The 27,980-nt window shown below is 41.5% G+C and overlaps 1 protein-coding gene across 2 annotated transcripts in view; it reads right to left on the bottom strand.

Moving 5' to 3' along the window:
* Nucleotides 1-4,896: 4,896 nt before the first annotated feature.
* Nucleotides 4,897-27,980, bottom strand: part of C3H12orf75 (chromosome 3 C12orf75 homolog) — a 45,371-nt gene continuing 22,287 nt past the window's right edge. The window contains exons 3-6 of one of the 2 annotated variants that reach the window (XM_060414114.1): nucleotides 12,967-13,002; nucleotides 12,078-12,157; nucleotides 11,053-11,089; nucleotides 4,897-5,769 (exon numbers count right to left, since the gene is read on the bottom strand). In XM_060414114.1, coding sequence (XP_060270097.1) covers nucleotides 11,085-11,089; nucleotides 12,078-12,157; nucleotides 12,967-13,002 — 121 coding nt within the window. In that variant the 3' untranslated portion in view covers nucleotides 4,897-5,769; nucleotides 11,053-11,084. The remainder of the gene's footprint in view (nucleotides 5,770-11,052; nucleotides 11,090-12,077; nucleotides 12,158-12,966; nucleotides 13,003-27,980) is intronic. The other variant, XM_015094833.4, reaches the window with a different exon arrangement.

Raw genomic sequence — 27,980 nt, 5'->3', positions numbered from 1 at the left:
GTGGAAAGAGAAGTGGGAGAGGGATGTGAAGTAACAGGATGGCCTCAATATTATAAAAAAAACCAATTACTAAGCAGCTGGTTATGCTTGGTGCTGGGGAAGGTGTGGCCCTGCCCCATGAAATGTTTCTGACCTTCCTAGTAGGATGTCTTGGTTGGAACATACACGTTTGTTTCTTTATTTTCCTTGACTCTCTGTGTCAGTTTTTGTGCCAAGCACCCCTCCTAGTCTTGAAGGAATGTCTTGTGTAGGAGATGGACGTTATTGTTTGTTGAACAAAGCTTTCCACAAATTGCACTGTGTCGAAGAACTCCAGGTCTTTTGTATTATCCATTAAATGGGAAAGGCCCATCTTCACAAACTGGAACTGCGAGTATTAGTCATGCCTCTACAGAGAGACTCACAAACCAGGGGTTGGAAGAGAATGAAAGACGAAGCCTTCTGATGGCCCTTAGGTGACAGTGATTGGGGAGACCCAGCAGGTAGACCCCACAATTGCTTCCCCCCACAGTGGCTTCCTACAGTCTTCAGATGAAGCTCCACCTCACCCCATGAAGCTCCCAGTCGCCCTGCCCCACCCCTCCCCTGCAATTCCCACCACCCCAACCAGCCAGGTGAACTCCCAGCAGTTCCCAGGACACGCTGAGTGTCTTCAGGGCTCCGGGCTTGTGGTTCTCTACCCTTTCTTGTCTTCTTCTGCCCATATTTGGTTACCTGGTGCTCTCCCTTATGGCTCAACAGGGAACTGCACTCTGGGAAGTCTATCCTAAGCCAGAAGTCTGACATGGGTGTCCCTGCACTGTGCTCCCAAAGCCATCAGGCTCCCCTGGGCATTGCTCTTTGCTTATTACAGGTTACCCAGTGCCCTCTCCCCGGCTATTCTAAAGAGCCCCGAATGCAGGGGTTAGGTCTTCCAGCAGTGTCTTCGGTGACTAGTGTCCACGTGGGGCAGAGCAAGAATTGGTGATGATCAATTGGTGATGATCGATAAACAACTAAGAATCAGAATGGAGTATCAGAAACCAATCTATGGGAAAGCACATCATTTTGTTCTGCTTGGATTTATCATGTTCATTAAGTAAAAGTTAGCTAAGAAAATGTAAACTATCTTCCTGGGAATGAGTTCCTTACATAACTTTTCACCCCTGAAATTCTTCACAACTTTTGGCACAGATATGACAAGACTACATAAAGCTCCCATTTGCAAAACAGAACCTTCTTCTCTTCCTCTTCAAGCTCTCCCCAACTAGAAAGCCCAGTGAGATAACCTCCCAGTTGTACTAACTTGTGCTAGTGCTAAGTCACTTCAGTCATGTCCAACTATTTGTGACCCTATGGACCGGAGCCTGCCAGGCTCCTCTGTTCATGGGGATTCTCCAGGCAAGTACTAACTTAGACTCTTCTATCATTCTGTTCCTCTCCCTAGAGCCTCCTACAGATCACATCTGAGAATTCAGTTCATCAGGGCAGCCACTCTCCTATACAACCCCAGAAGCTAGTTGTACTTGCCAAAACCAGATATCTACATTCCAGAGATTGAAACAGTTCTTCCAAAACTAAATTCAAGCAGTCTCCTAAAACCAAGTCTAGAAATAAATGTCTCCTAGCATAAACAGTTTCTTAAGAAATCTTTCCCAATCAAAATAATTTTATTAGTCAGAAATTCTCTGAAACTCATCTATTATACATTACATTTCAGCAACAGTCTTACAAAGAACCAGAATACGTTGTTTGAAAAGTTTTTAACTCTCAAATTTTGGGCACAGTCCTGAATATTCATTGGAAGGACTGATGCTCCAATACTTTGGGCACCTGACATGAAGAACTGACTCATTTGAAAAGACCCTGATGATGGGAATGATTGAAGGCGGGAGGAGAAGGGGATGACAGAGGATGAGATGGTTTGAAGGCATCATCGACTCAACGGATATGAGTTTGAGTAGATTCCGGGAGTTGGTGATGGACAGGGAAGCCTGGCATACTGCAATCCATGGGGTTGCAAAGAGTCAGACACAACTGAGCAACAGAACTGAACTGAACTGAAAGGTTTCTCCAATCTCTCGCTTTAGAAAGCTCTTAACATTAGTAATTACTCTTCTCTAAGACTTTCACTCAAGATTCTTGCAATACTTAATAAAAATGGTAATCGTTATACTTAAGACATAGGTAAGTGGGTGGTGGTATTAACGTGTAAGAATCACAAGGTTCTAAATTTAAATAATGTCTAGTTGAAGGAAAATGACAAGACTTGTCACAATATGGAAAATACTGTTCATTTATAATAAAATTTGATGGAGTTTTAGGAATGTGTTTAAACTAACTTTTGAATTGGATTTTTGTTCTTGCTTGCTAATAAAAGTCAACCTAAGAGAACAAAGGATAGGATTTTTCAAGAACTAACATGAAAAAACAACCAATGAGCAAAACTTGAACAATGTGAGCAATAAAATAGGTATCATTATAGTGCTAGACTATAACCTAAAGAAGAAAGCAGTATCCATGAGTCCTATGGATATGAATAAATAATTGAATAAAAAGTAAGTGGGGGTGCTCAGCCGCTCAGCCGTGTCCAGCTCTTCTTGACCCCATGGACTGTAGCCTGCCAGGCTCTTCTGTCAGTGGGATTTCACAGCAAGAATGCTGGAGTGGATTGCCATTTCCTCCTCAGGCGGATCTTCCTGACCCAGGGATCAACCCCAAGTCTCCTGCCTCTCCTGCATTGCAGATGGATTCTTTACCACTGAGTCACCTGGGAAGGCAAATGTGGGAGAAGAGACAAGTATTCTTCAGAGAAGGATTCCAAGCAACACATGTGAAGGAACAAGGGAAGTAGAACATGAGCACTGGAATGCCACAGTACATGCTGCCAGCAAGGTCCAAGGACGAATGCTAAAATCAGTGAGCAAATCCTTAAAAACAGGACATGTTCAGAGTCTCAAAGTGTCTCCCCTCAAATAATAATTCCTGTGGGTTTTTCCTTTTCTTCCCCTTTTGCTTTATTTTTTAATTGAAGTATATTTGACCTTTTTTGTAAACTCTGGGGCACAACATAATGACTTGATATGTCTATACATTTCAAAATGATCACCACGTAAGTCTAGTTACCATCTATCACCATACAAAGCTGCTACGTTATTATGGACTATATTCCCCACACTGTACACTTTATCCCCATGACTCATTTATTTTGTAACTGGAAGTTTATATCTCCTAATCTCCTTCACCTATTCACTCCTTCCCCCATCCTCCCCTCTGGCAAGCAGCTGTCTGCATGACTGTTTCTGTTAGTCACTAATTTTGTTTTTTAAAGTCCACGTATAAGTGAAATCATACAGTATTGTCTTTCTCTGACTTATTTCACTTAACATAAATAAATTCATCCATGTTGTCACAAATGGTAAGATTTCATTTTTTTATGGCAAGTAATACATAATGCTTCGTAAAAATTCCTTCACACTCTTTTCTCCAGGTTTAGCTTAATTCCCCTCTCCTTTGAATGTAATCAAACTTCCCTGGTGGCTCAGACGGTAAAGCATCTGCCTACAATGTAGGAGACCCAGGTTCGATCCCTGGGTCAGGAAGATCCTCTGGAGAAGGCAATGGAACCCACTCCAGTATTCTTGCCTGGAAAATCCCATGGATGGAGGAGCCTGGTGGGCTGCAGTCCATGAGGTCACAGAGAATCGGACACGACTGAGCAACTAAACTTACACTTTCTTTTATTGACTATGGTCTAAACGTCTGACTCACTTATAAGGAACAGAGAATGGAGACAGAACACAAGACACCTTACAGTGGGGAAACCTGACAGCTGCTCCTATCCGAGTGATCATAGTTAATATCACCAATAACAGATTATGTTGAAATCATAAGATATTATGATGTGCTGAAGGGGGCTCTTCATCTCTGTGGTATTCCCCTCAAATTTACAACCCCTATCCATAAGAAAACATCAGGAAATACACACTGAGAAAGTACTTAAAATATGTAGGCTTCAAAAGACTCAAGTCACGAAAAATAAGGAAATTCTGAGAAAACACCAGGAAGAGGAGACTCGGGATGAGAAATGCAGCAGAATGCAGGGGAATCTGGGGACTTCCTGGTGGTCTGCGGCTATGGCTCCGTGCTTCCAAGGCAGGAGGCCTGGGAATGCAGGGGAACCTGGGGACTTCCTGGTGGTCTGCGGCTATGGCTCCGTGCTTCCAAGGCAGGAGGCCTGGGTCCCATTCCTGGGCAGGGGACTAGATCCCACATGCCACAACCTAGACCTGGTGCGACCAAACAAATAATTTTTTTTTTTAAAAAAAAAGAAAGAATGCAGGGGCATTTCAGGCTGGATCCTGAACAGAAATAGGATGCTAACAGAGCAGTTAATGGAATCCAGTGAGAGCCTGTAGTTCAGTTTATAGCATTATACCAATGTTTAATTTCTCAGCTTTGAAGAATATACTAAGTTTATGTAAGATGTTAACATTAAGGAAGGCTACAGAATGGCATTTAAGAACTTTCTGTACCACCCTTACACTCCTCTTTAAATCTAAATTTGTTTCAAAATTAAAAGGTTTCTAAAGTTAATCTATCTGTTACCTCTATGGGATAAACATGATATTTCACCTAAATGCCATTATGGATGTGTGGATATGGGACAGAAGTACATATACCATAATCATTTCTTAGTAAATCTAATCTTCAGATTCTTTTTTTCCAAATCCACTTGAAGTCGCTATGATAGTTGTATGGAATACATAAGGTAATGATTTTCTTGTGAAAGATTTTGTTCTTTTCATAGCAATCCATTTATACATTATTATTTTTATGCTGATATATTGTATCTACATATCATAACATGTGACTTATTTGAAAGTGTTCTTCCAAAAAATAATGAAGAAATCCAGGTAAAGAGGGATAAAAATGTTTTAATTGTTGAAATACAATTGAGTGATTTACACTGCAGTATTAAGTGGATACACAAGGTCGTTATCAAATTAAGAACTTTCCAAATATCCCACTAACCATCCCAGTGACAAGTCCTTGAAAATAGTACAGGATTAACATGATAAGATGCTTTGATCACACACAGGTAGAATGGGAGACTTGATGGCTATGAAGTACTTGTAGTTACATAAGCCTTTAATTAAAGAAAAGAGGAAGTTAATCGAAATGTACGTACGGCATGCAAACCTCAGCAGTTGAAGTATTGCCATGTAATGTGTTGTTCCCAATAAAGAAACTCCTCTGATATTTAAATAGAGCTGAAAACCAATAGTAAAAAAGGGAAAGAGATAGCAGGAAGTATCAATTTAATCAATTTTACAGCTAAAAATCAACATGAAGTAGAAATAGTGAAAAATAACAGACAAATATATTACTTTGGGTAACTCATTGATAGTGCCTTATTATTTTAAGTTATAAATAGATGAAGGATTTTAATTTATAAAAACTATCAAAAAAGCATCAGTGAAAAGACATGGTCTTCATGAGCTGTGGGAATGTTCAGGTGAGAACCCAGAGGGGACACAGCAACCAGCTGGGCAAGAACCCTTCATAAGTTTGTCTTCTGCAGGTGGATCACAGAAAGTTCCATATCCAAGCATGTTGTTTAACCAATTCCTTTCTAGTACCACAACATTCAGTATATACCCATGGTTTTAACTATCAACTAAGAATTTGGGGGGAGGGGTGGCGACTGTTTAGAATTTCCTTGGAAATGTCTGTGCGCATTACAAAATCCCATGAAGGAAAAATTTCATCCAGATCTTGATGGACAGGCTATGAGGGTGACAAACAAAAAAAGGGGAAAGAGTTATTAGGAAGCATGAAAGGCAACACTTAGATAAAAATACATCAGCATTAAGCCTGCAAATTATTTACTGATTTTCTCTTCAGTAATACACACATTCAACATCCATTTAACATCGATATGAGAATGAAAATGTGGCCTGCATAGGGTGAAGCACTGATGACACTTACATAGAGACAAAGGTGGATGGAGACAGAGACTTCTCAACTTATAATTAAATTGTTGGTTGGTCAAAAAGTTCATCTGAGTTTTTTCACAACATCTTATGAATCGAACCTTTCGGCCAACCCAATACACCAGTGAGATGATGCCCAAACCTAGTTACCCACCAACAGCACAAAGATGCAGATTGTTCAGCCACAACCCCATTCCTTTCCTGCTCAGTCAGACCCTCCTGGGAGAGAGCAAGCTATCCACATTATCTCCCTGGGGATCTGATGTAGCGAGCCCATCCACTGGCATTTGAGAACCATTACTGCACTGGCAGCACTCCATACATCTACACGGGCAACACTTCCACCCTTGGGTCACCTGTAGAAGAAACTACACATCTGGAGATACAGCCAATTTTAAGAGATTCTGAATGTGAAAGTGTCAGTCACTCAGTCGTGTCCAAATCTCTTTGCGACCCATGGACTGTAGCCCACCAGACTTCTCTGCCCTTGAAATTCTCTAGGCAAGAATACTGGAGGGAGTTGCCAGTTCCTTCTTCAGGGGATCTTCCCAACCAAGGGACTGAACCTGGGTCTCCTGCATTGCAGGCAAATTCTTTACGATTTGAGCCATTAGCTTCACAAAGTAACCAATTCGACTGTGAACTTGGGTCACTAATATTTTACACATATGTTGTTCAGTCGCTCAGTTGTGTCTGACTTTGGCAATCCCATGGACTGGGGGATGTCAGGCTTCCCTGTCCTTTACCATCTCCCGGAGCTTGCTCAAACTCATGTGCATCGAGTCGGTGATGCCATCCAACCATCTCATCCTCTGTCGTCCCCTTCTCCTCCTGCCTTCAGTCTTTCCCAGCATCAGAGTCTTTTCCAATGAATCAGCCTCTTCACGTCAAGTGGCCAAAGTACTGGAGCTTCAATTTCAGCTTAAGTCCTTCTAGTGAATATTCAGGGCTGATTTCATTTAGGATGGATTGGTATCACTTCCTTGCAGTCCAAAAGACTCTCAAGAGTCTTCTCCAAAACGATAGTTCAAAAGCACCAATTATTCGGTGCTCAACTTTTTTATAGTCCAACTCTTACATCCATACATGACTACTGGAAAAACCATAGCTTTGACTAGATGGACCTTTGATGGCAAAGTAATGTCTGCTTTTTAATATGCTGTCTAGGTTGTTCACAGCTTTTCTTCCAAGAAGCAAGCACCTTTTAATTTCGTGGCTTCAGTCACCATCTGCAGTGATTTTGGAGCCCAAGAAAATAAAGTCTGTCACTGTTTCCACTGTTTCCCCATCTATTTGCCATGAAGTGATGGGACTGGATGCCATGATTGTTGTTTTTTTAACGGTGTTTTAAGCCAGCTTTTTCTCTCTCCTCTTTCACCTTCACCAAGAGGCTCTTTAGTTCCTCTTCGCTTTCTGCCCAAGGGTGGTATCATCTGCATATCTGAGGTTATTGATATTTCTCTCAGCAATCTTGATTCCAGGGTGTGCTTCATCCAGGCCAGCATTTGATATGATGTACTCTGCATAGTAATGCTCAAAATTCTCCAAGCCAGGCTTCAACAGTATGTGAACCGTGAACTTCCAGATGTTCAAGCTGGTTTCAGAAAAGGCAAAGGAACCAGAGATCAAATTGCCAACATCTGCTGGATCATTGAAAAAGCAAGAGAGTTCTAGAAAAACATCTATTTCTGCTTTATTGACTATGCCAAAGCCTTTGTGTGGATTACAACAAACTGTGGAAAATTCTTAAAGAGATGAGAATACCAGACTACCTGACCTGCCTCTTGAGAAACCTATATGCAGGTAAGGAAGCAACAGTTAGAACTGGACATGGAACAACAGACTGGATCCAAATAAGAAAAGGAGTACGTTGAGGCTGAATATTGTCACCCTGCTTATTTAACTTATATGCAGAGCACATCATGAGAAACGCTGGGCTGGATGAAGCACAGGCTGGAATCAAGATTGCCGGGAGAAATATCAATAACCTCAGATATGCAGATGACACCACCCTTATGGCAGAAAGCAAAGAACTAAAGAGCCTCTTGATGACAGTGAAAAAGAGAGTGAAAAAGTTGGCTTAAGCTCAACATTCAGAAAACAAAGATCATGGCATCCAGGCCCATCACTTCATGGCAAATAGATGGGGAAACAGTGGAAACAGTAGCAGACTTTATTTTTCGGGCTCCAAAATCACTGCAGATGCTGACTGCAGCCATGAAATTAAAAGACATTTACTCCTTGGAAGAAAAGTTTTGACCAACCTAGGCAGCATATTAAAAAGCAGAGACATTACTTTGCCAACAAAGGTCCATCTAGTCAAGGCTATGGTTTTTCCAGTAGTCATGTATGGATGTGAGAGTTAGACTATAAAGAAAGTTGAGTGCTGAAGAATTGATGCTTTTTAAGTGTGGTGTTGGAGAAGACTCTTGAGAGTCCCTTGGACTGCAAGGAGATCCAAGCAGTCTATCCTGAAGGAAATCAGTCCTGAATAGTCATTGAAAGGACTGATGCTGAAGCTGAAACTCCAATACTTTGGCCACCTGATGTGAAGAACTGACTCATTTGAAAAGACCCTGATGCTGGGAAAGACTGATGGCAGGAGGAGAAGGGGACGACAGAGGATGAGATGGTTGGATGGCATCACTGATGCAATGGACATGAGTTTGAGTAAACTCCGGGACTTGGTGATGGACAGGGAGGCCTGGCGTGCTGCGGTCCATAGGGTCACAAAGAGTCAGACATGACTGAGCAACTGAACTAAACTCTGCATAGACGTTAAATAAGCACAGTGATAGGGTACAGCCTGATGTACTCCTTTCCCAATTTGGAACCAGTTCTTTGTTCCATGTCCAGTTCTAACTGTTGCTTCTTGACCTGCATACAGGTTTCTCAGGAGGAAGGTAAGGTGGTCCATCGACCATCTTTAAGAATTTTCCACAGTTCATTGTGATCCACACAGTCAAAGGCTAAAGTGTAGTCAAGGAAGCAGAAGTAGATGTTTTTCCGGAAATCTCTTGCTTTTTCTGTGATCCAATGGATGTTGGCAATTTGATCCTCTGGTTTAGGTCAAAAAACAAAAGTATCTCCAATCTCTTCCATAAAACGTCTCTCCTCATCAGCATTTCTGCCCAATAATTTAAGCTCGGATGCCATATATTCTGACGCCTCATGATAAGTACTACTGAGGATGCTTAACTATTGAGTAAACAGACAACCTTTCAATGTAGAAATTTTCTCAGATAATTCAAAAGAGGCGAATTGGTTGTTCACCAGTAGAGTTAAAGAATGAGGAAAGTTGAAAGGAGAGAGGGATGGCAATAAAATAGTGTCTGTTTTCATACCGATAGCCATGAGCAGTAGGGAAATATTTGAGCTCACCGTCTAACTTTGGCTGATGTTGGCTGATTCATCAGCAGTGTGGCTCCACTGTTATCAGGAAATTTCAGATCCACATACAAAGCTTCCACAATCATCTTGTCTAACTCTCACGTGTGAAAACTGAAATTGGGTGAAGCTGGGAGAAAGTGAGGGATTCATCTAAGATCCTGTGTTAACACAGACCTGCCAAGTCTCCTGATCTCTGTCTACACAGCACTGCTTCCCACTCTATTCAGATACTTTCTGAAATATACCCTGTTTTCAGGAGGGTAAACACTAATGTATGCTTATTTTCAACTAGATTATCTTTTCTATTTGATGCAGATAATAAAAAAAAAGTACAGTCACATCAGAAAAAAGCAGCAGGGAACTTAGAAATCTACATGAGCTTTAGAACTCTTAAAAATACTAGAAACAGAAAATCTCCAGCAAGTTCTTAAATAGAAACTCAACACCCTAATATGGATATGAGCACTAGGGAATAATGCTCCATAATGCTGTAGCCTTGATGAGAAAGTCTTTGAAGAAGCTGCCTAATATTGTTGTATTTCTTATCCCAAAGAAACCAGTTAAAGCTTCCATGTCCCTTTCCTCCAACAGAAGAGCTTATTTGTCTCCATTTGTGAGCTTATTCTGCACCCCATATCATCCCAGACACCAGTACCCATACTGGCTCTGAGCAAGAAGTTGGTTCAACATCAAATCAGTCTTGCTTCTGGTCTACCAAGGGCTGGATTCTGGTTACAAAAAAGGATGACGGTACAATGACGATGATGATGGTGACGATGACAGTGACAATTACAGCAGAAGGCACCATTGACTTTATATTTAATCCTAACAAGACCCCTTCAAGATAAATATCAGGGGAAGTAACTTGCCAGGCTAGTAACGGAAAGAGCCTGAATTCAAATCCAAGGCTGTCTGACTCCCAAAAGAGAACGGGCTATCTCAGGAGACAGAGCATTCCCGATCATCAGATGTTCGGCAAGACTGAAGACAGGCAAGATCTAAGCATTGAGTGCATTGTGGGCCAGGTGAACTGAAACCCTTTGGCTCTGTGGTTCCTCAGTATCTTTTAGAGTATCTGGTACCCAGAGGGGTAATGAAAGCAATTTTCCCTGTATGCTTATTCTTATTAATCATATCAATATAATTCTAACTCCACACTCTTCACCAGGTCAACAGTGCTTCACCTTTTAAACTTGGTCTATAATTTTACTATTCCTTCCTGCAAAACTGCATCTTTGCACACTGATGACTACCTATCTCTATTGGAGTTTTGGTACTGATAAATCTTCTCTCTGTATATCAAGTACCCCTGGCTATTGCCAAACATTTAATATTGATCAGAATCTAATTCCCAGCCTCTCTAGTCTTTCCTTGTCTATCATTTTCAAGGTCATAGCCCCTCAAAGATTTTGGCAATGAAGAGTGAAACCTCAGTAAGTCTAGGCAAACATGTAGCTTGCTCTTATTTGATGAATTAAGTAGTAGTTGAAAAAAATTAAGTGAAAAAAGGTAACTGCAGAGAAAATCAATCTAATCATTAAAGACTTCTTTACAATAAAACATATTTGATTCCACAGATTTAACTGAAAGATAAGATCCCTCCTAATCTTATACAGAGCATTATTAATATCTACAGTTCATTCATCAAAGTTAAATATACAGAATTATTTAGAAAAATATACAGTACCTCTTGATTATTGAATCATGATATTTTTTCTTCTAATCTTAAAAAAGAAAATTAAGAAAAGTTAAATATTCAGCTATAAAGAACATATTCCAGTTACCCATAGAACTACAAATAGCTGGGATATATACATATTTGCTAGTCTAAATCATCAAGTAGAGAAAAAGCAATGAGGAACAAATAACCATGGTGTGTTAAAAATAATATAATATTTTATTACATTTGTGTACAAATTAAATTACATGTTACATCTATATAATTATATGTGTACATATCAATAGTTCTTTAAAAAACCATATATCAGACAACTGTATAGTGATTAGTAAACCAGCATTCTTTACAAGCCACATTAAAACTTCACTTTAGCAAGAAGCTATCTACAAGGTTGCAATCATACCTATTATCCAAAGGACTTCATTAGCCCCACAATTACTAACTAGTAAAACTCAGAAAAAGGCGCCTCCACTTCATTTTGTTATACAAAAGGCAGTTAATTTTCTTCTAATCACCAGGCTACTTACCAGTTACATTTATAAGGTATTACAAGAATTCACCTTTATGTTCTGCAAAAATTCCATAAATTTACTGAAACATTTGCTTTCACACTGATCATCACTGAAATTAATATGAAATTTAAAATATCCATGTATCAACCACAGACAGAAGCTAACTGTTGCTCTGGAATTATTCTCATAGTGCAGGTGGCAGTTTCAACAAATGATTACAATGAGCACGTATGGGTATTTGTTGTTACTACTGTTGTTTGATTTTTTTTCAAACATGCCTGGTGGCATGTGGGATCTTAGTTCCATAACTAGGGATTGAACCCATGCCCTCTGCAGTGGAAGCTTGAAGTCTCAACCCTGAACTGCCAAGGAAGTCCCAAATATGGTTCTTAAACATGGTTCACTGAAACTCAGTAATATTTAGGGTGAGCCAGGCAAGTGGAAATATCAATTTCACTTTTTTTTCCACAAAACAAAAAATTAAGCATGTAGAAACAGTAAATATCGCAGAGTTTTACTTACTTTTCTGCACAGTCTTTGTCTGATTGGACACCATATTGACAGCTTCAGATGGCAGACCAACATACACTCCTCCATAGTTTCTTGATGAAAAAGAAGCAGAGAGAGAAAAGTCAGACCAAACTACATGGTTACTATACATTTGCAGGAAGTGGTGATATCATGGGAACTTTCAAACAATTATAGAATTATTAAACTAATTCATGACTTTTCAAAAGTAGAATTCAGAATGCTACTGTCCTTGGAAGATCATTGTTTTTCTTTGTTTAAATAAAAGCTACATATAAAAAAAGAAAGCTGTAGTCTTTAGATATTTTACTTGCAATGAGAAAGAAGGAGTTGGGATTTTTTTAGAATTCAGTGGAGTAATAAATATCAGTGGCGTGACATGTTACAGTTAATCAGTCAACATTTATCAAGAATTCACCTAATGTGGTAGTAGGTGCTATGAACACACAAAAACACTTTATGTGTAGGTAGATATAAAGAGAGGAAAAACAGAGAGGTAAGGAGTAATGAGAGTAAAGTGTAGTTAATCAGAGGATGGAAGGATGGAGAAGGCAGAGGAAATGAAGAGATGCCATGCAATTTGAGAGAACAGCTCATCCAAAGTCCACAGGCAGAAACAAGCACAGGCTGTGTGCACAGGACAAACCACGCTAGTTTGGAAGAAGCAAAGATAATGAAGAACTCTGGGCAAGATCTTTCTCACACTGCATGCTCCCACCTATATTCTCTGTGCCAAAAGTTTTCCTGGAGGAATCAGTATTATCGGCAATGTGCTACCCAGGCATCAATTAAATTTGTGAGTTAAATTAATTTGTGTTAAATTAAATCCATGAGGTGTGGCCAAAATTATTCAAATTAAAGGCAGCTTCAACACTAAACATACCTCCTCTTGTCATCTTCTGTTATCGATTCTTCTGTTCTAAAAGATCAAAAACATTTGATATGAGCCGTTTAGTTACACAGAGGCTTCATTTTTGGTTCTGAGCAAAAGGGGACTGACGAGTTAAAGACAATCTTTCAAGTTCTTCCATTAAGTATTTCGGTAACACAGTATGCTGTCTTTACTTCTACAGAGAAAGGAAGTGGAGATTTGGAATTTATCTGCTAAACACTGGACATACACAGAGAAAATACACCCACAGAGGGCAAAAACCACCCTGTGATCTAATTTGTCCAAATTGAGCCCATAATCTAAATTCACCAGCTAATGATCAACCTCATTTACCTCTTGATGAAGTTGGATCATTTTTTAATTCAAAAGTGTCAAAGTCATACTGTAGTAGACCCAGTGCTATGCTTACTGAAGTGGTATAACACTTCTAGGTGCTATTTACAACTTTTAATTAAAATGGATTTATAACCCGTCAGTACAGATACAAGGAAAATGATGATGACAACTTGTTCAAGATTATCAGAACCATTTACTCCAGTTCTGAATGGCCAGCATTATCGTGAAACTGTTTTTGAAGCTGTAACTGGCAGATATGGACATTAGAATGCCTCATTTTTTGCTACAGATATTCTTTTCCTATCCAGTGACATGTGTATATTTTAACTCTTTCCCCTTTTGTGTGATTCAGCTCAAGGGTATACTCAATGTTTTGAAATATATTTAACTTCCCCAAATGTAAGGAAATAGTGAATTATTTTTAATCTATTACCTCATAAATTATTCAATGCCTTAAAGCCCAACTTGCATTCTCTGTATAAAATTAATCAATATCTTATGCATCTAATTTGCATGAAATGATAATGTAGCTGCCATATTTATTGGGTAATAAATTAAGCTTCAGCTATATTATTAAATCTTTAAAAATACCATTTATAAAGACTTACCAGATAGCCATTTCTTAAACCTTCAAGTAAGTTATAATTCCTGCCTTTACATGTTCCCTTCATCCCACAAATGATTATTCTATGATACAAAGACTGGAGACTAAAGACTACAGGGGTAAAAACAGCATCATCAACGAGTCCTTCCCGTGTGTCAGATTCCACATGCCAGACATTCCACAAGCACCAGTGTGACTTGTCCCAGCAGTCCTGAGGAAATAGCTTCAGAGAGCCAGGTAATGAGCAAATATGCAAGTTCAACAAGACCGACACAGAAACCCCACCCATCTGACACCAAAGCCACATTCCACATCCAATTCACCGCTCTGCCTCTCAAACAGGAAGATGTTAAAGTGAAAAACACTTCCTGCGACAAACCAACGTGGTGGCTTCCCCTAGAGTGGGCGCTGCCTCCACAACACTCTTCGCAAAAGCTTTGAGCCTCATCCCTGTCTTGTGTAACTGCACCAGGCACTTTGCTCCTGTGACTCTATTATTTCCTTTAATTCTCATCACAATCCTGAAAAATGGGGATTTGTTGTTGTTGCTGTTGTTCAGTCGATCAGTCGTTTTCAGCTCTTTGCGACACCATGGACAGTAACCCACCAGGCTCCTCTGTCCATAGGATCTCCCAGGCAAGGATCCTGGAGTGGATTGCCATTTCCTTCTCCAGGGAATCTTCCCGACCCTGGGGTCGAACACGCCTCTCCTGCATTAGCAGGCAGAGTCTTTACTACTGAGCCACCCAGGAAGCCCAAAATGAGGATTAGTCACATTTGAAAACGAAAAACTGAGACTCTGAAAGGTGGAGTACTATACCCAAGGTTACCTGGCCAAGTAATAGAGCCAGAATTCAAAACAAAGGTTGCTGTACAATAGAAAGTAATACAACATGGTAGAGCAACTATGTTGTTGTTGTTGTTGTTGTTATTGTTCAGTCACCCAGGCGTGTCTGACTCTTTGCAACCCCATGGACTGCAGCACTCCAGGCCTCCGTCCCTCACCATCTCCCAAAGTTTGCCCAAGTTCATGTCCATTGCTTCAGTGATGCCATCTAGTCACCTCATCCTCTGACACCCTCTTCTCCTTCTGTCCTCAATTTTTCTCAGCATCAGAGACTTTTCCAAAGAGTCAGCTGTTTGCATCGGATGACCAAAATACTGGAATTTCAGCTTCAGCATCAATCCTTCCAACAAGTATTCAGGGTTGATTTCCCTTAAGATTCACTAGGTATTGATACTCCAATAAAAATCTGTGTATGTGTGTGTGATTTGTGTGTGTGTGATTCCAGCTCCTGCTTCATAAACTGTGAGCCCATGATAATTTGTATCAGAGAAACACCTCTATCTCCCAAGCTGGATCTCTCTGATTTTATCATCCCATTTATAAGAGGGAACCAAGGTGGCAGAGGGGTCTTAGTCAATGTTTCATTAGCATTAGACCTAAGCCTCTATGCTGTCAGGGGCAAGCAATCTTTTACAACTTGTTAAATGGCTACATACTCATTTTATGAGTCATGTATTGAAGTTTTCTCGGTAGAAAACCTCTCCAGATCAGCAGTTACATTAGACTGTATTCATCTGAACAACCAGGTCCAAATCAAAGTTAAATCAAAAAATAGTGGCTGGTCTAAACCAAATTTCCTGTGGACAGAGAGGGCCAAGCCACTTCTGGATGCCTGAGAGCCAAGTGCTGCCCTGTCCTGTTCAAGAGGACAGCAGCCTCTTAGCTATGGTGACGTGGTTCTGCCCCGCCTGCACTGGCTGTAGCCTTCAGAAAAAAGAAATGGTTCATCAAGCAGCAATAAACATTCCTGGTAAGAGGAAGATCTAGAGACGTTAAGCATCTAAAAAAAATACACCTTTGTTGTGAAGACCAGCTTCTTTTGAAAGGGCCTTTCTTGTTGATGAAAAGTGGACATTATCTCAGGGAAGTTCAAAACAACTGGGGCGATAAATTTATCTGACTGCTAAACAACTTAGCAAGAAACTTTAGTCTTCAGAATTCTAACACCGGGGAAGATTGACAAGTTTGGGATAATGCCTTGGCTGTCCAAGTACCTGGGTTGCCCAACCCGTGCACCATCTTAAAGAATCACTGTACTTGTTTCCCCTCACTGAGTGTATTTTGAAAGATCCTGTTATCAACTGCCCTTAGTAACTCACTTACTGACAATTTTCCTAGACATACAAGTGCCAAAGACATACAAAGCCTCTGAAGCACGGGATGACTCCCACAGGGAATGTGTAGAATGTGAATCAAAGCCAAATAAACCTTATATTTTGCTAACCTACCACCTGTGCAGCCTCGTTGTAGGCACATGCAATGCAGATTTCTGTTCAGTTTCTAAAGTGATGAGAATAGCCTGTGGTTGGGCCAGGGCACCCCCCTACCACGGAGCCCTTGGAGGAGCCACTGATCTTCATGGAGGCCTTGACCATTTTTCCTTCCTGGTCACTATAGCTTTAGTGCAAGGGCAGTGACTATTGTGCAGCTGTGATTGCTGATGCATTACAAGATCTGTTCCCAAGAGCAGGGAAGGAAGTGGGGAGGAAGACCAGGACAGAAAGCCATGTAAACCGTGGCTTGGAGAGAAAGCAGCCACTGACAGAGGCTAGAAAGCCCTTGGTCGTGGCCATCATAGCTCTATTTTCTGCCAGCACTAAATACAAAGAATGAGATGACTTCACCCTGGAGTCTTTGTTTAGAAAAGAGAAACTGAAGTTTGAATTAGTCCATGCTGGGAACGACAAAGTAAAAAGGAAGCCAATTCACAGTAGACGAGCTGGAAGAGGCCAAACCACTCTGCCTGTCCTGACAACACTGCTCAGGAGTTCACTGGTCCAAATATCTCCACACATTCGGCCCATAATCCTGCTCCCTTAGACAAGGAGCAAGTGAACATACATCAGCCAGCAGAAATCTCCTAGGGAGTAATGGAAATGAAACAAAAATAAACAAGTGGGACCTAATTAAACTTAAAAGCTTTTGCACAGCAAAGGAAACTACAAACAAGGTGAAAAGACAGCCCTCAGAATGGGAGAAGATAATAGCAAAGGAAACAACTGACAATTAATTTCCAAAATATACAAGGCAGCTCATACAACTCAATACCACAGAAACAAACAACCCAATCAAAAATTGGGGAAAAGACCTAAACAGACATTTCTTTAAAGAAGATATACAGATGGCTAACAAACACATGAAAAGATGCTCAACATTGCTCATTATTAGAGAAATGCAAATCAAAACCACAATGAGATACCACCTCACACCAGTCAGAATGGCCATCATCAAAAAGTCTACACACAATAAGTGCTGGAGAGGGTGTGGAGAAAAGGGAACCCTCTTGCATTGCTGGTGGGAATGTAAATCGATACAGCCACTATGGAAGACTGTTTGGAGATTCCTTAAAAAACTAGGAATTAATCCACCATATGACCCAGCAATCCCACTACTAGGCATATACCCTGAAGACACCAAAACTGAAAAAGACACATGTACCCCAGTGTCCGTTGCAGCACTATTTACAATAGCTAGAACATGGAAGCAACCTAGGTGTCCAGTAAGATGAATGGATAAAGAAGCTGTGGTACATATATTCAATGGAATATTACTCAGTCATAAAAAGGAACGCATTTGAGTCCGTTCTAATGAGGTGGACAAACCTAGAGCCTATTATACAGAGTGAAATAAGTCAGAAAGAGAAATATAAATGTCGTATACTAACCCGTATATACAGAATCTAGAAAGAGGGCACTGATGAATTTATCTGGAGGGCAGCAGTGGAGAAACGGACACTGAGAAGAGACCTATGGACGTGGGGGAGGGAAGTAGGGGGATGCTGAGATGTACAGAGGGAGTAACACAAAAATTTACGATACCAAATGCGAAATAGGTAGCCAATGGGAATTTGCTATATACGACGCAGGGAACTCAAACAGGAGCTCTGTGACAATCTAGAAGGGTGGGATGGGGAGGGAGATGGGAGGGAGCTTCGGGAGGAAGGGGACATGGGTGTACTGTGAATCAGCTGATTCTTGTTGATGTCTGACAGAAAACAACAAAATTCTATAAAGCAAAATTATCCTTCAATTAAAAAATAAATTAATTTTAAAAAGAAAAAGAAACCTCCTAGGGCAGTAATCCACTTCTCAATAACTGTTCTGAAACATAGTTCAGGAGTCAACGCTCAGGTACCTACAAGCAGAGACACTGAAGATGGGAAATGTGGATGAAGGCATTCAGGGACAAGAATTCCCCTGAATTTACCACAAATGGGGAAGAAACCTTGAGAATAAAGCTTCTACCAAGAAAACCAAAACACAGGGGTATAGGAGGTAAGGGACCACGGACCATAAATCGAACTGCCTAGAAACAAAAACAGAAAGGTAACTTTCACCAATTTCCCTCCCTTTGTCTCCTGCCCCAGCCCCAATTTCACCACGATGGAGGCTGACGTCATTAAGGGGGAAGGAAAATCTGCACAAACTATTAATACCAAGGGGTCGACAGCTGGAAACAACTACATGGCCTATCCAGACAAAATCTGCTCTTGCAGGGAAGCTGTGTTGGACCCTTCCTTCCCACACACTGCGGTGCAGGAGCAAGGACTCCCTCCTTTGCCACCTGGGTCCCCGTCAAGTTCCACCAAAGGGGACGCTCAAGAGACAAAGAGTGCAGGAAGAGGGGGAAGGACTGCCCTTGCCAGCTCTGCGTGCTGCTCCTGCCTGCAGTAGCCCATGAGCTGGTTAGTGGGACCAGCCTTGTTAACACTCTTTTTCTGGTCATCACAGCTCCAGTGGGCAGGCCATGGATACTATGCGGCCTCCAGCTGTGGTTCCTGCTGGATTACAAAATTCAGATGTGACACCAGCCTGGCAGTGCCCTGTCCCCAGAAGTTAGTATCCCAGCCCCAGAGAAGCCCCTCCTTTCCCAGCTCTTAGATTCTGGCAACCCCAACCTATTTCCTTTGTCACTCCTTCCCCAGGAGTGGTAGCCACTTCCTGATGTAATGCTCCCTATTATCTTAGTCTTCCTTTCTCACATCCTCAATCCTCCAGGACCTGCTTAACCAATTCCTAATGGTAAATTCTCTCTGCTAACATAGCTAATGCGGTTTCCTTTACCCTAAGTGGACACTAACTGATACATTACTAGGTAGCAAGAGTAAGGTTAATCTTGCACCCCCTGGACTGAAGGTGTGTGTCTCACTAAAGTATTTAAAGGATGTGTTATTTCCTGTTTATCAGGTCTAATCTCTATAACATCATCAATGTACTAGACCAGTATGATGTGCTATAAGGTGTCAATAACATCAAGATATTGCAGAATACAGAATGAGCGGCAAGATTACAATGGTATACTGTTGACCCTACCAGGTAAGAGCAAACTGCTTCTGTAATCCTTGCAAACTGGTTCAGAGATAAAGCATTCGACAAACATTGCCTAACAGAAGCTAGGAGCTATTGTTTTCAGTAAAGATACCGTATGTTGAACAGCAGCTGAAGTTGGAATTATCATTTCATTAAATTTAACAAGAATCCAGTCTCTAAACTAAATCTGCCTTCTGCATAGGCCAAACAGACAAGTTAAAAGGAAATATGAGAAGTGTCTTCATGTTTTCATTTTTCCACATCTTTGGTGGGGGCACTAATTCCTGCAACTCCAGGAATTCAGTGTTCCTGTTTGGTACAGAAGGGAAATTCGATGGGCTTCTACTTGACCTTTCCTACTGTGACAGCCAATGTGGGAATTCTTTCAGTTTCCAAATACATCTACTCTGATTATGAACTCACAAACAAAGGAAATGAACAGAGCCTGGGATCTGCAGACTATTAGACTCACCACAGTTTTCAGGTTAGCCAAAATTCCATTGTTTCGCTGACCACTATAAGCCCACACATGGGCTGATGGCCCAGAGTGGCATATTTCATCCTCAGGCATTAATATCAACCAGAGCCAGTGCCTAGAAATCTCTAGAAGGTCCAGGTACTTCCTTCTGTTCTGGGCACAGGTGCTCTAATGAACGGACACAACTCTGAGAAGACATGAAAGAATCTCTTCCATGAATGTATGCAGCCATGTTTAAAATTCCCTCAAGAGAATGTGGCCTTAATCACTCTGAATCTGACTTGAGTCTGGAAACTGGGTTAAGAAGCCATGCCTTTCCATTGTGATGATCTCAGTTCAAGTTTCTGGCTCACACACCAGAAGTCTCCCTCTTGCAAAATACATAAAGGGAGAAAAGGAACCTTAAGGCCATGTTTCTCATTTATCCCTAGGGAGAGTATAATCAACTATTCTCAAAATTCCTTCCAAGATGAAACAATGTGCCTCTCCATCCTGCTGCCCATGACGGTGAGTATGCCTATCTTGTCTTGGGTGACTGAGCTCTTGATTTTTTTTTCATTGGAGTATAGTTGCTTTGGGGCTTCCCAGGTGGCTCATGGGTAAAGAATCCGCCTGCCAATGCAGGAGTCACAAGAGACGAGACATGGGTTCGATCCCTGGGTTGGAAAGATCCCCTGGAAGAGGAAACGGCAACCCAATCCAGTATTCTTGCCTGGGAAATCCCATGGACAGAGAAGCCTGGTGGGCTACAAAGAGTCGGACACGACTGAGCAACTGAGCATGCATGCACGCATAGCTGCTTTTCAATGTTGTGCTGGTTTCTGCTGTGTACCAACGTGAATCAGCTATAAGCATACATATATCCCCTCCCTCTTGACTGGGTGGCTGAGTTCCTGACCTCTGCTCCTCTGGGATCCCGTCCCCTCAAGGAAACAAAGAGCCCATCTCAAGGGCAGCATCTCCCACTGTCACAGCCACGTTACAGAGAGTGACCCCCCTGGATACTCCCTTCACGATGTGTTTCTCAGTTTGCTCAGTGCCTGGGGAAGGGGCTCTCCTCTGTGGTAGGGAGAAGCTCACACTTGAAAAATCCACACCAGCATTCCTATCTCCTCAAACCTTTGGATTCCCTCCTCCCCATCACACCAGGAAAGTTCTCCCCTGGTGAGAGTGTAAACTCCTTCAGTTAAAGTTCATCAACCAAGTTGACTAAACTGTTGAGAGTCTCAGCCATGCAAATGAATTATTAAGTCTAGAATCTGTTAAATAATAAATTCAGTCTCCTTATACACTCCTTCCTCCTTGGTCTCACATCCTGAGAAGCCATTTCTACACATGTTCCCAAGGATTGTGGTAAAAGAAACTTACAAAATCCTGCAATTATTTAGCAGTATAAGCTCTTTCCTCCCAGGCCAGACTTTGTGCTTGTCTGTGGGAGCACCCTGAGATCTGATCTGATCTACTTTTGGGTCCAATAACAGTAAGGGTTGGTTGCAGCAGGTCCTGAGGAAGACAACCACCCCCTAACAAGGCAACCACCCAGGCGAGGGGACCCAACTCCATGCCTCCTACCCAGCTGGTCTACCCCATTCCAAAGGCCCTGCTAGGAAAACAGAAAGTTTCTGGCTGGCAAAGATTCGGACAGCAAGTCAGTTCTTCGTTAGCTCCACCTCAATTCTAATGTAGGCTAGTCTACTGCTTGAGAGAGAGGAAATGGGAAATAGAAGAGGCTAAAATAGCTGTCTCTAATCTAACCAGGGACTAAATGCCCACAGACTTCTCCTGCAAATGTGGAACTGAATCTAAAACAGCTAACAGAAAGCCCTGCCAACTAACACAGTTCTAATGCCCTAATATGACAAATGCAGCAAGTTGAGAAAGTCACACCACCACCCTACCTCCCCCTCAGATTTCTGACCTCTACAACTAAGTGAAGAAGAAGAGGGGGAAGTATGGAGAAGCAGGTAGGCTGGCATTTTTATTCAGTGGTGTAGACAACCACATATTTGAATAATTTTAAGGGTCTGGAAAGGCCATGATTTAAATATAGTTTGATTTTACCTGGTGGCAAAAATTACAAATTCAAATTCTCTATTATTGGTCAGGTGTGCTTCAGTGTCAATGACAGGAAAGACATATGAGAAAGGGGCTGGAACTAAGAGCTGGGGTTGCACTGTCCATTTTACAGTTGTGCCCAGGATGCATATTAGAAGAAGACATACTTCCTGGGTCCAAAGAGTAAAAGAACAAAATAGTACTAAAGGACTTAGATTAATTGTAGCAAGTAGTTTCCTCCATTTTCAAATCCCCAAGAGCTAATACTCTACAGAGTAAACTTATGCGATAAACTTGCTTTTTCCAGAAGCATGACTAAAAGCCTATTGGTACATTGCTTTCTCTAGTTTCAAGACAGTGTCTTATTTCTGAGCATATACAGTATTTGAAGTGGACTGCCCTAATAGCTCAGATGGTAAAGAATCTGCCAGTAATGCAGGATACCTGGGTTCGATCCCTGGGTTGGGAAGATCCCCTGGAAAAGGGAATGGCTACTCACTCCAGTAATCTTGCCTGGAGAATCCCATGGACAGAGCCTTGACGGGCTACAGTCCATGGAGTGGTAAAGAGCTGGACATGACTGAGCGACTAACACACACACCCAGCATTTGAAAATTTGTGGAAAGTGACATCATATTTGAGAAAAGAATGTAACAGCATAATATTACTTAAACAAAAGGTCACACCCCATCTTAAGGGGAAAAAAAACCTTTTAAACCACAGGAAAAAAAAAAAAAACCACTTCCTAAAAGAACCATGGAACACATATTAATAATTTTGGACTAGGTTTATAAAAATACACTGGATATTTAATTACCATTGGGTCTCTTTTTGTTAGCAAAGACTTCGTTTCTTTTATCAAAGCACAGGTGTTCCAGGAGAAAGAAAAGGTTAAAGCCACCCACTGAGTTTTACCATAAGCTCCTGCAGTAAGGTCACCCACTTCCAAGCTCTGACTCAGATTCTCAGTCACTGCATCAATAAAAATGTTTGGAGAGTCAAGCATGATTGCAGGTAGACCACTAGTCTATCATCTCCCCCACTTTGGGGACTGCTGAAAAGCTAAATTCGCAGTTGATAGTTTAAAAATGACACATCCTTGCAGAGTGGTATAGTGTTTAGTGATTTCTGTCTCACCAAAGTTGCCCCGATTTGAGGCCATGTGAGAAAAAGAAAAAAAAAAAAAAAAGCAACCGTTAGTTTCAAAACTACTTTCTTATATCTAAGTTTCCACCAAATACTTCTAGCCCACTTCCGGTGAAAACAGCATGGTTCTTTTCTAACCGTTCTCAGATTGACTGTCTATACTGACCAGATTTGCTAATCACTACACACCTGTCTGCTTCCTACTAGCTTTGCACACCTTCTCGAAATGAACCAGAGACACTGACTTTCTCTCTGATTATAAATAAGCTCAGGCTGCTTTTAAGTCAGGGTTCCAGAAGGTGAGCTGCCTTCCAACCAGCTCTGTGTCTGTGGTTGCTCTTTGGGGCTGGCTGGTGTTCCTCTGCCTGTTCTTTCTTCATTAATGTATTTTGTGCATTGTTGTTTAGTCACCAAGTCATGTCTGACTATTTGCGACCCCAGAGACTGTAGCCCACCAGGCTCCTCTGTCCATGGGATTTCTCAGGCAAGAATACTGGAGTGGGTTGCCATTCCCTCCTTCAGGGGAATCTTCCCCACATCCCCACCCAGGGATGTTAGAACCTGCATCTTTTGCATTGACAGGCAGATTCTTTACCACTGAGCCACCAAGGAAGCCCATTTTGTGCATGTACCTGAATAAAACTAAATAGCCACACCAAATACCTAAACCCTTTCATCAGTTTATACCACTATGTGAAGTCGCTCAGTTGTGTATAAGTCTTTTTGACCCCATGAATTGTCGCCTGCCAGGCTCCTCCATCCATGGGATTTTCCAGGCAGGAATACTGGAGTGGGTTGCCATTTCATTCTCCAGGGGACTGAACCCAAGTCACCCACATTGCAGGCAGACTCTTTACTGTCTGAGCCACCAGAGAAGCCCCTTCTTATTCCACTATGATGTCCATTTATCAACAATCAGGTAGAGACCTTATTCTGAATTACTACGGCAAATACAAACCACTACTTTTTTTCTTTCTCAGTCAGTCAGTCAGTCAGTTCAGTCACTCAGTTGTGTCGAACTCCTTGCGACCCCATGAATTGCAGTACGCCAGGCCTCCCTGTCCATCACCAACTCCCAGAGTTCACTCAAACTCACGTCCATCGAGTCGGTGATGCCATCCAGCCATCTCATCCTCTGTCGTCCCCTTCTCCTCCTGCCTCCAATCCCTCCCAGCATCAGAGTCTTTTCCGATGAGTCAACTCTTCGCATGAGGTAGCACTTGGTAATAAAAATATTTTCATCACTGTATTTGCTTAGTTTCTGGGTTGCATAAAATAGCTGTCCTCAGGGACCAACAGAAGGGTTTCAGAGGTAAAATAATGAACCCACAGCATGGATACATTAGGTACATTCGCCAGAACAAACACAGATGATAAATATCAGGCAGCCACCAGCCACTCCAATGACTATCTCCTCAAGCATGGTGGCTACAGTTGCCTTAAAATTCATAAAGTTCTTATTTCCCGAGCCTTCCAGAGCAACAGAGTTCCGTGGCAAAGAAATTATTTATTTTTCATTTATTCATCAAGAAAAGTGTTCTAAATATAGCGTTATTCTTGTTAACGATGATCTAAGAAGTAGAGAACAGTCTGTAGTCTTTTCTTTTTCGCTATTTGCAGTGTAACAAAAGAGGCCAAGCTTGCTGTGATTTGTAAACAGTACAATTTCAATATGACAACCTCCGGGGATCATTTGTGTAGCCCCAATGATCTAGTTTTAGTTACCATTCATGATAGACTTTGGAATAAGCTTATTAATTGACAGTGTTTCCTTCTACCCACTCTACAGTCCTCCAAATAAAGCACAATCATCTAATTTTCTCTACAAGAGGTTTTTTCAATGAATCCTGCTTTTCAGAGAAATTCAAATCAATTCCACCAAGCATTCAATTACAAATGATTTTGGACAGAATTAATGTTTTATCACTGACTGTTTGGGCCTATGTGTAATATCATTCATGTCTTCACAATCTCGAAACGCCTTAGGATAGTAGCTAGCTTTCAGTCTCTTTCTTCGGTCGGACCCCTTAGCCAATGTTGGTCCCTTTTTTCTTCCAGAATGTATAATATTACCGGAGAACTTGAGTAACATTTGCTCTTTGTATGGGGTTTAATGGGTCAAGAATTAAATTGCAATTTCCCTACCCCTCTCCTGCTCTCCTTCTAAGAAGCACACAGTGTTGGATTATTTGAATACTGGCTGTAGACGTATCCTTTGCTACAAGGCAGGCAGGAATGTTCTTTCCTCCTTAAGGAAGCTTGCTTTCCCCTGATGTATCACTTTTCTCAAAACCTAGGGAATAAGCAGCTAGTTGTCCCTTGTCCCAGTGTCTCCAAACAGGAGATGGAGCCAGAATACTTCCAATTTCCCCAAAGCACTCTTTCAGCTGAGGTCAATTTTATTTTCACTCCAAAATTCTCCTTTTTGGTATCAGAACCTTGCCATAACACACCCTGGATGTACTGAAGATTTTGGCCCTGATTCAAAGGTTTTCTTTCTCACCATCATTATCTTGGGCAATTTTAAATCCCATGAAGACCATTCAGTCGACCTCTTGCTTCACATTTTGCTAACTTCCTCTATCCCAGCAATTTTTACTGCTCTGCTAATAACTTACTCCCATGGGTGCTCCATGGAGCTTAGTTCCGGCAACTATTTCACCTCTCATATTTTAGAGTAGACAATTCCACTCCCTGGGGGGAAAACAATCTTCCTTTGATCTCCCATCCCCGCTGCCCAACCCCAAAGAAGCCTCCAGTCCACCCACACTCTCAGCTCTACCCTTTTATCAGCCCCTTAGTGCTTCCCCTCCCCCTCTCTCCAGCAAGTGCCTTGTAGTCAAACATTTCAGCAATACTTGCTGGTCACCAATCCCTCTCTATCCCTGAATGAACAAGCCCAATTGCTTCTCTGCCTGTTCCTATTCCAGAGTGCCACCGAGGAAAATCTAGTCATGTGTTGATGGACAACCAATGGGAATGTGAGATTTCTGACCACAGCGAGGCCCTTGATGCACTGGGTCTTCTCCCATCAGTGATTCATGACAGAGGCCCTGCCAAACCTTTTCGACAACCCTTAAACCACCTAGTAATTCTAGCTACAATTTATGAGGGAGGGGACAACACATAATACCAAGTATTATGCTAGGATATTAAATATACTGTATCAATAACCATCCTAACCCTTAAGAGGTTACTTAACTTCTCTGTGTCCCATCTCCCCATTTGTAAAATAAAAAAGCACTACTGTCTTCATCACACTATGGGGGGTAGCGAGTTAGATGATGTACTTCAAGTACTGGAATTCACTCTGTGGTATGCTATTAAAATTGAGAATGATGATGAGAATGATGAAGATGGGCACCCTGAACAGTTACTATCATCCCAGTGTTATGATGGCACTAGTGGTAATGAATCCACCTGCCAGTGCAGGACACAGTCTCAATCCCTGGGTCGGGAAGATCCCCTGGAGAAGGAAATGACAACCCGCTCCAGTATTCTTGCCTGGAAAACTCCATGGACACAGGAGCCAGTCGATGGGGTCTCCAAGAGTCATACACACCTGAGCACGCATGCACGGTAAAGGGCGGAGAGAAGTTTAAACTCGGGCCTCTCTGCTTCCAAAATGCAGGTTTTTTCAATGCTAGATAATCTCTTAACCCCAGAAAATGGGTAAAATGTTTGAGTAGTAAGCTCCCTTTCCGGAAAAGGCAATGGCAACCCACTCTAGTACTCTGGAAAACCCCATGAACGGAGGAGGCTGGTAGGCTGCAGTCCATTGGGTCGCGAAGAGTCGGACTCGACTGAAGCGACTTAGCAGCAGCAACAGCAAGCTACCTCACCCTCAGAAAACAGCCTTGCATGCCACTTCACAGAGGAGAAACAAAGTTATCAGATACACTCAGATCTTTAACTAGGAGAGGGCTCAGCTGACACAGATGTATTAGACATGGGAAATTTAAAAAGGATTCCAAGGAAACTCAAGACCAGAGACATGTAATTTCAGCTTTTTAAAAAGACTGAGGTTTGATGTGTTTTATGGTAACTCATTCCAAAATATTTTTCTCTATAACTGTTACCTTCCATAACAATAAAACTGCTTTGTCAAGAAAAATCTTAATGAAATATCACTTTACAAGTTTTAAGTGAAAGAAGTATTTGAATAACCTTGTTTAAATTGAGTGGCTATGATCTTTTGTTTTCAACAGCAAACATTAAATTTGATTCAACTTGTTTAATACTGTTTTTATTCAAAATATATTTGTAAAACACACACACACACTGAAAAGTAAATCAAGGAGCGGGATGAATTGAGAGACTGGGATCGACATATATACAGTACCATGCATAAAATAGGTAACTACCAAGAACCTATTATATAGCACAGAGAACTCAACTTGGTGCGCTGTGGTGACTTAAATGGGTAGGAAATCCTAAAAAGAGGGGATATATGTATGCAAATGGCTGATTCACCTTGCTATACGGCAGAAATTGACAGAGCAGTATAAAGGAACTATACTCCAATAAAAATTAAATCAAAAGATTATTTTGAAATAATATGAAAGTTGACCTACATGGAAAACCTGCTTTTTTTCTGCCTGCCCTGTTATAATTCTCTCCCATTTCGGGAACAGCGTCCCAATTTTTCTTCGGTGTGGGAACCACTGCTCTCTCACTATTTAAAGTTAGGTGAAGCTAACGACACTGATTGGCTCCAGCAATTGGCACGTGACCAAGGCCTGGCCAATGAGAAACCCATGTTCCCCCGGCCCACTGACTGGTTCAGAGAGGGGCACCTGATCTCGTGTCCTGGCCAGGGAGAGCCTAGCGCTATGACTTGATCAATCTTCAGGGAAAGAGAAGCTCTTTTTTCATGGGAATTAAGCCGATGAGATAAAAACTGGCCATCTCCATCACCACTGAGAGAAAACTGCCTCAGAATGGAGCCAAACACAGGAAAGCAAAGATGAAAGAGTTTCTTCCTGTCATTCGATCACCTGGATCCAGCTG

Source organism: Ovis aries, chromosome 3 (genome assembly GCF_016772045.2).
Source record: "Ovis aries strain OAR_USU_Benz2616 breed Rambouillet chromosome 3, ARS-UI_Ramb_v3.0, whole genome shotgun sequence".
Lineage (NCBI taxonomy): Eukaryota > Metazoa > Chordata > Mammalia > Artiodactyla > Bovidae > Ovis > Ovis aries.
Note: the sequence above shows the minus strand (reverse complement) of the source record. Positions and strands in the feature narration are given on the sequence as shown.